This window comes from Ammospiza caudacuta, chromosome 3, assembly GCF_027887145.1.
Source record: "Ammospiza caudacuta isolate bAmmCau1 chromosome 3, bAmmCau1.pri, whole genome shotgun sequence".
Taxonomy (NCBI): domain Eukaryota; kingdom Metazoa; phylum Chordata; class Aves; order Passeriformes; family Passerellidae; genus Ammospiza; species Ammospiza caudacuta.
This window is the reverse complement of record NC_080595.1, coordinates 59,830,112-59,842,947: the sequence shown is the minus strand read 5'-3', so window position 1 is coordinate 59,842,947 and position 12,836 is coordinate 59,830,112. Positions and strand designations below refer to the sequence as shown.

General features: G+C 38.3%; 1 protein-coding gene across 1 annotated transcript in view; it reads left to right on the top strand.

Moving 5' to 3' along the window:
* MTHFD1L (methylenetetrahydrofolate dehydrogenase (NADP+ dependent) 1 like) overlaps positions 1–12,836 on the top strand; it is a 139,191-nt gene that overhangs the window by 18,172 nt on the left and 108,183 nt on the right. The window contains exons 9-11 of the mRNA XM_058801095.1: positions 3,373–3,546; positions 11,289–11,425; positions 12,783–12,829. Of these exons, the coding sequence (XP_058657078.1) occupies positions 3,373–3,546; positions 11,289–11,425; positions 12,783–12,829 (358 nt within the window). The remainder of the gene's footprint in view (positions 1–3,372; positions 3,547–11,288; positions 11,426–12,782; positions 12,830–12,836) is intronic.

The window sequence follows — 12,836 nt, the reverse complement described above, 5'->3', positions numbered from 1 at the left end:
GTGAAAAGCAGGAAGCATATTTATTCTCATAGCCAGAATCTTTTCAATCAGCTCCTGTCATTCACTTCCCAAGGCCCGTGTCTGGGCCTCAGGGATTTCAGGTCTGCCTTGGCATGATTGCTGACATCTCTGATATTTAAAGCAGTCTGAGCTCTTTACTGTGCTAAAGTGCTTTGCTGTGTGTTGGTTGTGTTGGGTGACAGAGAGAGGAACCAATGGCTTGAAAGTGAGGAAAGTGTCAGCATTTTTTTTTGCTTATTGATACGCCTGCTTCTGCAGATGCTGAAGGAACCTCTCACCAGAAGAGTCTGAGAGAGTTGGAACTCCATAGTCTGGAGGATAAGAGGATCTTACCAGTGTGTCTAAATACAATGTACAGTAATACAAACAGGAACAAGGCAGGCTCTTTTCAGTGGAGCCTAGGGACAGAACCATCAGCAGTGAGCACAAACTGAAACCCAGGAAGCTCCATTTGAACATCAGGAAACACTTCCTCACTGTGAGAGTGACCAAATATTGACACAGATGTGCAGGGTGGTTGTGGAGCGTCCATCCTAGGAGACATTCAGAAGCCACCTGGACATAGGCAACTAACCAGCTCTAGATGCCCCTGCATGAGCAGGGGGGTTGGACCAGATGACTTCCAGAGGTCCCTTCCAACCCCAGCCAGTCTGTGATTCTGTAATTCTGAATCCTGCTGGTGTCATTTTGGAAAGCTGTGACAAAATGTTGTATTTTGATTTATTTTTCACTGTCTCTTACAACAGTTCAATGGGAATGAACACAAATGTAATTTAAACCAGAGATGCCAAAAGAATGAGTTTTCCCTTGTGACCAGGGACACAAGGAGGCAGAAATGCTTGAGCTTTTTCTGGAAATCTAGAATTCAGTTTTTAGAAATGAAGCCTAAAAAACTCTCCTTCAATAATACAATGAAAGTATGTGATGTCATGAGAGTGATGGTAAAAAAAAATACTCACAAAAAGGTATTCCCAACCCTCTCTATGACATTGTGTTTAGTACATCAATAATGATATAATTAATAAATAATGGTGTATAAATATATATACACACCATCATATAATATATATGATTATAATTAGTAATAGGACTTGCATTTATCTGCTCAGTCTATAGCTTTTTCAGTCTTTTTCTTTTAAATGTAAAAAATCCCTTCAGATGGAAAGTATCCTGTAATAAAATGTAAGCTTTCAGTAATACACCACGTTGTGTGGAAACAGATGGAGTATTCATTGAAAGTGAGGCAAAGCTGCTTAAGCACTAAAACTAAGAACATCTGCTTTTTGATTTCTGTGAGATCTGGGTTGAAGTATGTCCAAATATATTGGAAATGGAATGGAAAATTTTTTTACAGTATGCAGTAAAAAAGAAATGTCAGGTGAGTAGATGTAGAGCCTTCTTCCGTCTTTTAAATTTTTCTGTATTTTGTAAATTATCACTTAGCATTGTCAGTGGTGGCCTTCTTGCTTAACAGTTTTCATTCATGCAGAAGAACCACTTTTGCACATCTCCAGCAATACTGAATAACATAACATATTGAATAATTCTGGTATTTCCAATACAGAGAATATTTTGTCAGACTAAAAGAGTCAGCAACAAATATAGACTTCTAAAGTCCAGGTATAACCAAGTCTTTAATTTTCTGTGTCTTGGGAAAATATATTTAGAAGGAGGAAAAAAATGTAAAGTAATGTTGTCGTATTAGTCTGTATCTTTCTTCCCTTGCTAAATGCATCAATTATTTTAAGGAAAATAGTCACTCTGAATTTTTTAATTGGTTAGATCTTTAAGGGACCACACTATCACCAACTTAGCAAGAGTTTTCTGGGACTTTAGTTGTTTATATATTGGAAGCTCTGAGTGAAAACTTCAGATGGTCTTTTGCAATGTGATGTTTGTAAGCCACTCCATCTTGTGCTCTCATTTAATTTTTATGACTAGCTGTGTTTGAAGTCACACATAGGAAGCCAAAGGTATATCCTTCTGTGAAAGAGGATGCACTTAGTATGTCTTTGAAAGAAAGCAGGTTCCAGCTTAGTACTGTGATTGAGTAACTCCTTGTCCTGTAGTTCTGGATTATGCCATTGTTTGGGTGGGTGGTTTCTGGGTTTCACTTACCTGCTGTGGGGTGCAAAAGGGGGATACTTGAGAGCTATAAATGAATAATGGAGCCAGTTTAGGATTTTCTCAAAGAATTCCAAGCCATTAAGTTGGCACAGACTGATCATTTGTCGAGTGGATGCAGAATGGCTGAAGTACACACACAGAGTTGAGATCTGGTTGTAGTTTTATGTTCACTGGTGGATATTTAAGGTCTTGCAGAATGTTTTAAAGTTCAGGACATGAGCTTTCATAACACTGCCAGATTCTGTCTTAAAAATACTGTGATCATCTGAAACTACAGGAAGAAATTTAGCCTGGTTAGGCAGAAAGTAATTTCTTAAGTGTGAGCAATTCAAAGCCCAAGGAGACAACTCTTCACATCCTGTGTTCCAGCCCCTGGGCTTCCATGCTGCAGGAGCTTACAGCTTCTACGTGCTTATGTGGACATAATGGGCAACGAGGTCAAGCTCACAAATGCAAAATGCATGATGGAATATTAAATCCAAAGACCTCAGGTTGTCCAGGTCAGGAATTGCAGTTACAATAGTGTCCCCTACAGCCACATTCCCTCAGGGAATCTGTGGCTTGCCTCAGCTACTGCTCACCCTTGCTGGGGGTAGTTTGTAAGCTCAGTGGATGTCTTGGTTGAACCCTGTGCTGTAAACTCCTGCTCTGTGGCCATTCTTAGTTTAGCTGTGTTTTAGAAGTGCATGAGTTGGTCTTCAAATGCCTTGTTTCCTTTGGTGCCCTCGTGGGCAGCAGCAATGTTGGTGCTGCCCTCGGATGAAAGGCACTGCATGCACAAGCTTCGGGTTTAGCGAGTGTGTTTGTGTGACTGTTGGCCAAGGAATGCATGCACTTTTTAGTAAATTGTATGTGCTGAAATATGCTGTGAGGGAGGAGAACAAAAGGGAAAAACAAATCCAGAAACATCCATTCCAGTGGGACGTGCTTGAGCATCCAGCAGACACATTTCTAGCTTGATATGAAAGCATTACGTAATATTTGGAATCTGATTAAAGGAGAGCTCTCTATGAAATTGTAACAATTAACAAACTCTGTATGTGATTTTCAATGTTATATTAGGTGTTAGTTAATATTTAGGTTTGGTTAATAAAATGTGAGAGGGGAATTAAAAAACTCATTACAATAACTCCATTGTTGGATTATTTGCTGTTGTTTTGTGCTCTGTTGTCGACCACCTAAGCTGACAGAAATCTCCTGGCTCCTATTTGTTTTCTTTTCCAGTGATATTGAGATTTCCCGAGCACAGAGTCCAAAAGCTGTTGATGTACTTGCCAAGGAGATAGGATTGCTTACAGATGAAATTGAGATCTATGGCCAAACCAAAGCCAAAGTACGTTTGTCCCTGCTGGAAAGGTTAAAGGATCAACCAGATGGAAAATATGTTCTAGTTGCTGGGTAAGAATGCTATGTAATGTCATTAATGTCTGCTGTTTCCACTCTTATTAATATAAACATGCAACTCACATCTTTTTTATACTCTGTACAAATAAGAATCTTCAATGTTTTCATCTGTATGTTGCTCTTTTCTGACAGTGAGCAGGTTTTGAACTTCTTTGAAGTAACACAGCTTTTCTTCCAAACTCATTTTACTGAATTAAAGTAAATTTTATAAAAGGTAATTTGTTCTATGATTCTGTGAAATGTTGGTGAGTGGAGTTTTTCTTACTGCTTTATCAGAATTTTAAATGTTTAACTTGGATATTTAAGGCTGCTTGCATTGTGGCTGTTTATAAACAAACATTAACAGAAGCTAGATGCTAATCTGTTGATATTAACAATAAAAACTTTTTTTATTGAAGAACAGATTACAAAGTTTAAAAAGCCATGTTTTTTCTCTGAAATGTAGACATGTCTCCAGGCAGGCTTATCCTGCTTGCTTTTCCCACGATTCTAGCAAATGCAATGCTCAGCAGGAATTATGCACTTCTCTTCTGAAGAGCTTCAGGTTTTTCTTGCATTCAGTGACACAACTTTTTCATTCACCTGGTTTACTAAGTGGAAACTTGTACTTGTGAACAAACATGTGAAGGTTTTCATTAATACTTAAATTGCAGTGTGTCTTTATATTCTGAGTTAATCTATTGGTTGCTTCCTTTTAACTAAAACCAGTCAGGTTTAAAATGCAGTTTTGGCTGATGCAGAAGGAGAAGGCTGTTTTTAACCACGCCTACCTATGGATTCCTCACCTTGGATGGTGTTTCTTGAACTGTTTGCTTTACTGCCTTCCTGTGGGAACAAACCTGGATTTCTGGCACTGAGATGGAGCTGTTTTAGTCTGACTTGATGTCACAAAGCTGAGGCAGGCAAGATATGAGGCTTTCCTCAAAGCTATGTGATAGAAGTCCAGCGTTAAAGATATTCCTGGAGGATGCTGAAGCAGTTAAGAGAAGGAAATAACAGCTTGTTGAGCTTGGTTTCCTTTGGCATAGTTTTATTTTGGTTTTTGTGGCATTGGAGAAACAAAAACAGGTTCAGCATTTGACTGAGTTTAAAGAAAGTTGCTGCCATGTATTTTCATGCTCATGATGTCAACAGCATCAGGTGGTCATCATGCTGCAGACCAATCCAGGCTTCCCTAGCAACAAACCTCTCTCAGAAGAAGAGGTTATTTGAAGATGTCTGGAGGTGCAAAGATAACAAGTTGCAGAGCCCCATTTGGGTGGATTTAAGTTGTGTCAGATTGCATGCACCAGTGCTTACATTTCTCCACACTGCTTTGTCCCCCATTCTCCTTCAAAGAAGTTGTCTCAAGCAGTTGTCACAGAAAGAAGTGCATCTGCATGTGGAAGAAATGCAGAAGCTTTGACCATCAAGACAAAAAACTGGCAAAAAGTAGAAAATTGTATCCTCTTTTAAGTTTACATAAAATACACCAATACAGAATGGTGTTTCAGAAACAAAGGGCTGGGTTTGGTACCTAGCCAAGCTGGTGATGCAATATGTTGCTATTTGTAACATCTCTGGAGTCATTGCATCTTGTGGGGTTAGTGCAAAGCCACATCTGCTGCAGAAGTGCCTGGGCAGGGTCACTACAATAGTGGGAACATTCTCTTCTGAGGGAGTTCAAAGCTTGACTTTGAAATATAGTACATATAAAATATACATATAATGTGTGTTTATATGCTCTCAGCTGCTCCCCCTTGCTGAAATGGCTGTAGCAGATGACAATGATTTTAAGAAAAGCAGGGAACTCTGTCTGATGGGGAAGTGTTCAATGCAATGAAAATCAAATATCACTGAAGTGTGGAAACTGGGGAGTGAAATATCCTCCTTTGCCTTCATTCTCTCCCTTGCCAAGGCAAGGACAACCAGAACCTGCTATTTGGATTATTATGTTTGTTCACAGTAACCAAAGATATTTAAAAATTATTTTAGAATGATGCAGTGCAATGAAGCCTTCAGAATAAATTTTCAATGCTTCAGACGAAATGTTTAAGATATATGTTTATACTTACAGTTCTGGTGGAAACATTTGTAATGTATGATGGGAACTTCTTGTGTGTGAAAAGAGTGTAAAGTGTGTGTGTATTCAAGAAACTGCAAAACCTCCAACCTCCATCCATGATGCAGACATTTGTGCCTTTAGTTGCACATTCAGATTTAAATGTTTCACCATGTCTAGGAATTTATAAATATTTGCTGCAGATGCATGTCTAGTTTATTCCTGATATGCTAAAGACCAAACTTCTTGTTCTGAGCAGGAAAATACAACTGAAATGTACCTTTTTATCTCTATGGAAGGTTTAGGGCCCTTTAAAAAGTTGCTAACTGCAGTCTTTTTTGTTCCTTCTAAATGCAAGCAAATATGGCTAAGTGTCTCATCCATTATAAACTTTGTATGCTGAAGTATTATAAACTTTGTATGCAGTTTGATGAACAGATCATGACACCCGAAAATAAGGGTAAGACTTTATTTCTTCATAAATTTCATGTACCTCTATATGGAGACCATTCTTTTATCTTTTTTTTTTCATTCTTGCTTTTTTATTTTCTTTTCTATTTGGCTTGCTCTAGGGCTCGTGTTAAAACACTATGGGGGCAGAGCCACAAGTTATTGTGGAGCAATTGGTTCTTGGGCATTCACTGACTGCAAACAGAATTTTAGTGTGTTAAATAATACATCACAGGATCTGTTAACTCAAACTGCCTCCACTCACTGCCAGCTGAGAGCATGCAAATGAATGCAGCTTGTGCTTGACCTAGGAGCTAAGTTTAGTGTTCAGTGTAACCTAATCATGTATTCAAGCATGTACATGGCATATTCACAGACACAATATGAAATTACAGCTGCAGTTTGTTAGAATCTATGTCTGTGTGTGTGTATGTTTCAGTATCTTGTTTCTAAATGCGCCAGTGTTGTGACTTTTAGCAGATAGTTCTGCAAACTTGTTCACTTCAAAAATGCAAGACAAGAAAGAATAAAAAGTGGGAAAATGATGAAATACAATTCTGCTTTTAACAAGAAATGTGTTGGATTTTGAATGCTGGAAAATTTAAAATCAGTACTTTTCTCCTAACAGTAATAGATTGTTCTGTGATGAACTACGTTTTCAGTGAGATAAAAATGGAGAAAAAAAAAGCATTGTATTTCTTTTTACTGTGTTCCTTGGGCTGCAAGGTGATTAAAAACTAAGAAAAAAGGAAAATAAAAATTAGAGGAAAGATACAGGGAAGGATAAGAGAGAAAAATGCCCCTGTGTTGATGCCCTCAATTGTCTGACAGTCCAAGGTAAAGTCATAGTTGAGACAGTTGTCATCTATTGGTCATGTCATTACTCAGCTCCTGACTGGGATTGTCGTGTATGAGTCTGTAGTGGATTATGAGAGTTTGCAGTGGAGGATTCCTGAGTCTGTTCCTGTCTTTGTTCAGTCATTTTAGCTTCATAGTGACCTCTGTGCTTTTGTATTTGGAAGCTCCAGTCCCACCCCAAGGATGCCACTGCAACATTGCCATAGCCTCATCTCGATGAGGTGACAGCAGTTGCAACACTTCTGTGCTCAGAAATACATCTTTGGCAATTGTCATCTAGGATGGGAGACGTACATAGATGGGAACTCAGTTGCCCATGGCCTCCATAGCCTGGCTTTGCAGGTTTCCATGTGGATCACATGAGTCATGAACTCATTAAAATCTTTGAATCTGCTGATACTTATGAGTTGAACATAGAAACTTTGAAAGAGAATTGTCACATATGCAGTGAAGTTCTTGCTGGAGTCACGGTGGCTGGTGTAGCTGTGAGGAGGTTACAGCTGGTGCAGTGTGTGTCTCCCTGTTTGTTTATTTTCTCTTTGGGAGACCTCGTGTAGCTTTCCCACAGAAACAGCTCTGCTGTAAGCTAATGTGATGTATAACAAACAAACAAAAAGTCTGCATATTCTTATCTTTGTTTTGATATACATAAAGAGAGAAGGCTTTCCAATGTTATGGAAAACTTACTTTGCCAGGGAACTGATGACTGCTTGGTAGGTGGCAAAGTTTAAGGCGGGAAATTATTGTGGGGTTTCTGTATTTTGATTGAAAACATACTAAAGAAATTTGAAGAATAATGCAAATGGCTGTTAAAGTCTCTTGAAGTTCATTAAAATCTATTGCATTTTAAAGGAGGTTTTTCCTTAATTTGAATAAGGTTAAAGCATAGCATTGCACAATTGAGCTAAAGTTAGCCATTGGCAGTTGTAATTTTATACCCATGTGAGCAAGTGACCTAAGCTGCAAGAGTGTAGGCTCAGTAGTGTAGCCAGCAAAAACAGCTCAATGTCCACAAAACAGATTAGGTGGATTATTTCATTTATAAACCCCAATGAAAGTACAGCAGGTACAAAAGGGAAGATATTTAAAATAAAATTTCAAAAGAAAATTATTGGAATAGAATTTTCTTTAAATTTCAGGTGGTTTTTTTTTCTTCTTCTTTTAACTAATGTTTAAAGCTGAGATTTTGGTAACTGTTGAAACTAATAAATAACTGTTTAGCTCTTGAGGTTTCTTGCCAGTTTAATGAAAGAGCAGCTCTTTTTGCTTTCTGGAAAAAGGTCTGTCTCATAGAAAACTCTCAGTGCTTTCTGGTTCATATTACAGTGTCATGTTAGAGTAGGCCAGTCAAGTTACCAGAGCATTTTAGTAACGTGACACTTGACTGATTGTGTGTTGTTTTCTTCTGTGACAAGGAGATATTATTCTTTATGCTACCAACGTGCATTCTGTTTATGCATTTGTCAATTGCAGTTCCATTGTCTTTTCTGGATGAAGGCTGCATCTTTGATTTTCCTGGTTTCATAAGAGTTGTAAAGAGTCCTTGTGTTCCTGTGCATGCCAGATCAGCCACCTGACACATTTTGACCTGAAACCAAGTAAATAACTAGGGATTGTGTCTCTGAATTCTCTTAAGTGTGAACTTCATATGCCTGATGCTCAAAAATAGAGGTAGCCACCAACAGGATGCCCTGCAAATGTAATTTTTTCTGTTAGTAGTGCAGCCATTGTGTGCACAGAGTTTTTGGAAAGTTCTTTACTGGCAACTTCCAGTAAACAATTACAGGAGTCTCTTTCATAGTAGAATACTTTTCTTTTGAGTGTTTCATTACTATTTTTTCTGTTTTTTGGTTTGGTTTTTTTTTTTTTTTTTGTTATTATTTTTAAACAATTGCTTCATGAGTTGTCACCTTGTTAAGTGTTTTAACACAGTAATGCCTCAGGATTACTTTTATATGCCTTAAATGTGGTTCTAATGCACAGGAATAAGAGGATCAAGTAAAAGAGATTAGGACAATAGACAAAAGTGAATGAGATAGTAGAGGAGAACAAGGGATAAGGAAAAACCATGCTAAGAATTACTTGAATGGGTTTGGGGAAACCAGTGTTATGGCAGTAGTCAGAAGGTGAAACTGGTAGTATAAGTGAGTTAACCTGGCTGTGATGCTCTGAAAGAAACACATTTGTGCAACAGTAAAGATCCTGGGACAAAAAGGAGATGAGAAAAAGAGTGGTGGGAAAAAAAGAAGCTATCTGTGTGGCAACAGTAAAGCCCTGAGGGCTCCTTGTCCTGACAATGCAGAGATTAAAAGTATCCTTTCTTCTAGGAACTGCAATCTTGAAAGTAAAAGAAATGAAGTAGCATTCTGTGCTCCTGCAGTAGATCAGAAGAAAATAAGAAGGCCCAGTATGGATAAAAAAACAACAGGGACCAAAACTGCTTTTGAGATGAAGGATATGCTCTAAATCTCTCACCTCTTTTTTGGCTCTACATAGGTACTTTGCTAGAGTTCTATGAATTCTTTTTTAAGTCAAAGAAGTGCCATTCTAGGATAATTGAGTAGTCTAGGATAACGAATAGTAAGTTACTGATGATGTTTTAGAATCTGATGGTTGGTGAACACAATGTTATAAAATGTGGGAGAAAATTGCTAAAACCAAGTGCCCAAATAAGTGGCCCATGGTCACATAAGAGTAGTTCAAACTGAAGAATTCAGGGAATCTCTTATAGATGTGCTTAACCCCATTGATTTCACTGAAAATTTGGTTAAAAGACTACATTTCTGAATTTTTTTTTCCCTAGAACAGTATAAAGATGTTGATTTGACTTACTTCCAAACTCCCCACATTTTCCCAGATATATCTATCCAGGGCATCTTTTTTAAAGTAAAAGCCAAGGATCTGATGATGCTGTAAAAGATAGATTTATGAAAAGTTAACATTTTTCATCTATTTTCTTTCATGGGACAAAGAAGTGCTTTTGCCAGTCTGTGAACTGACTGAACTAAGCTGATTCTTACAATTACTCTAATGTTTTTGTGCCATTTGAATTGTGATCTTAGGATAGGAATATCTTGGAAAAATTACTAGTTGGGGAAGGAAGTGTTTCTAATTAGAGCTAGATGTTTCAGCTCAAGTTTTGAAAAGGTCACAAGATAAGGGTTCCCCTTTGACTAGATCCATGTGCACGCTTGTAGTTCCTTGGGAATGAGCACTAGTTTTTACATCAGCTTCACTGAAGTACTTCTCTGCAGGTAGAAAAGGCACCAAAAATGTGAATGGTTGCTCTTTGCCAAAAAGGAAGATTTGTGTGAGAGTGGTGTGAATGGAAAAAGACTGGGGCTTTCTTCTTTTGCCAGTCAGAAAGAGAAATGCTGCCTCAAAAGAATCATTGAAATGCATTTTGGAGCCATGAGATGTGTTCATACCTCAAGAAAGAAAAACAGAAAGAGAAGAAAAACCCTAGCACCCCCGACACACTTTTAAGATGGATCATAAACAAATGTGCTGATGTTGAAAGTAGGGAGAGGATCATTTAAACTGAGGTGTCTCTTGTTCACTGAAGCTGATGAAGTTTTCTACTTGCCAAATCAGCTGTCATTGTCCCTTTATTAAAGGAGCAAGAATAGAGTCTTCTCTAGGGACAAGAATAGAGTGGAGGTTAGAGTCTCTGATTTGAGTTTGCAGGTATTTCTAAAATTCTGTCCTGTTTCAGTCATGGTCTAAATATGGGAGCTGTAGCATGAGGCTTTTGATCTTTTGTATGGACTATGATTGTCATTGTCCCCTATTGCCCTTAAATCTCTGAAACAGAAGTGTACAATGAATCATGTTCAATTGAATATAGTGGATTTTGTGTCCTGTTATATTTAAAAAGCATTTGCTCTGTCATTGTTGAGGATTATGGTGACTGGAGAGGCATAGCTGAGTTCTACAAAGAAAAGTGTTGGTTATTTAACTTAAAATATTCTATTGTTTCATTCAAAGTTTGAACAGTGGGAATAAAAGATCTCATGCATTACTGCAGAAAAATATTAATACATGCTTAGAGTATAGTGATGGATGGTTTGTTAATGAAACTGGTGAGACTTTTGTGCTGTAATAAAAATGTCTAAATTCAATATATTCTTTTTAGAACTTTTGCCAAAATAATCTTCTCTTTTTCTGCTATCATAGTAAATTGCTTAAATAGAAGACACATGTATATTAGCATTCCAGCTTGAGCTAGGGCTAACATTGTGGCAGTATTTTTGTGAAGATAAAGTAATCTTATTGAAATTTGCTGTACAAATATTCTTCATTGAAATCAAAAGCTCTAAGTTCTGATATCCTTAGCCAGGCTGACATCAGCAAAGAATTTGATTAATCTTTTTTCTTGTTTTGCTAGAATAACCCCTACACCCCTAGGAGAGGGGAAAAGCACAGTCACAGTTGGTCTCGTTCAGGCGCTTACTGCACACCTTAACATTAATTCCTTTGCTTGTCTGAGACAGCCTTCTCAAGGACCTACTTTTGGAGTGAAAGGTACATAATATTTGCAGAACCTGTGACCTTTTTCAGATTAAAAGGAAATACTGCTTTTCTGCCTTTTTGAATTTTTTTCTTCTGTTTTACTTTCTTAATTGCTTCACTCAGTTGATTGTCCCAGTCATAGCATATTAGATTTTTTAATACGTATGTAACTAATACATTAAGGTTTCTTGCACATGACTTCCTGTGCAAGGTTCATACCTATGTTCCTGCACTTAACATGTACTGATAATGCAGATAAACCCTAAACATAAGGAAAGGCAGAGGGATGTAATTAGCCATGAGGAATTTTGTGTGAGTACACACTCTTCCAGCCACCCCTCTACATGGGGACTCTTTAAATACATTTCTAAATATTACTGTCTAATTGCTCCTTGAGAAAGGCTCCACATTGGATATTCACAAGCAGTACAAGGAATTTAGCAGTTGTGGTTCAGTTGTGTCAGCAGCACACGTTTGGCTAGGTCTGAACCTCTTCTCTCTGTTCTCCTGAGCTGTCTCCTCTAATCGTGGGCTGCTGCCTTTTTGCTTAGAAACCCTTTAAGAGCCTGAGGGCCAGGTAAGACCCAGCCAGATTGCAAGCCCATCTTCAATGCTGTTAACATCCTGTCTCCATTGTCCTAACAATGTACTGAGACTGATGTGCTGAATAAATAGCTCATGACACTGGTTCAGATTTGCCCCGTCTCCGTTCGTTTGTAAATACCGGCCAGCAGCAGGAAGTAATGCAATCTCTTTTTTGCCATTTCTCAGCTGAAATTGGTGCCTAACTGGGCAAGCACCCCCATCTGCTCTGCTTTGCTTTGCTGAAGTTTAAGTTAACAAGTTTGGCTTCAGCTAGAAGGCTCCTGGTGCTTGGTGCTTCTCAGCTAAGACTGGTGCATGTGAGTGCTTTAATGTGAGTGCTTTAATCCCTCCACTCAGCTTGTGTGTAGGCAACAGCAAATTTCTTTGCCTGTACCATGTACAGAGGAAGGAGTGCCCAGGCAAGGGTGTGAAGGTTTCAGAAGCAGTGCTTGCTTGTGACTGCTTTGTCTTTCCACCCAGCAGCTGCACGTGCATGACTGTGTCCTAAATCCAGGCAAAAGCAGATTTACATAGCCAGAGCCTGCACCACCCATCACATGTAGCTTTTCATTTCAGAGCAAGAATTCCCTTTTTGCTACCTACTGAAAAAAAAAAAAAAAGCCAGCAAGATTAAGGAAATCATGTTTATTTGGGTGCATCACTGATCTTCTAATAGAAATCAAAATGTCAAAAATGTGTCATCACTGCTGTGTGTTTCACTTGGTGTGTTTAAAGATGGTTGTTTTTTTCCAAAACTGATGTGACTGTGTGCTTCCCTGTGCAGGTGGAGCAGCTGGAGGTGGATATGCTCAAGTGATCCCCATGGAGGAGGTGAGAC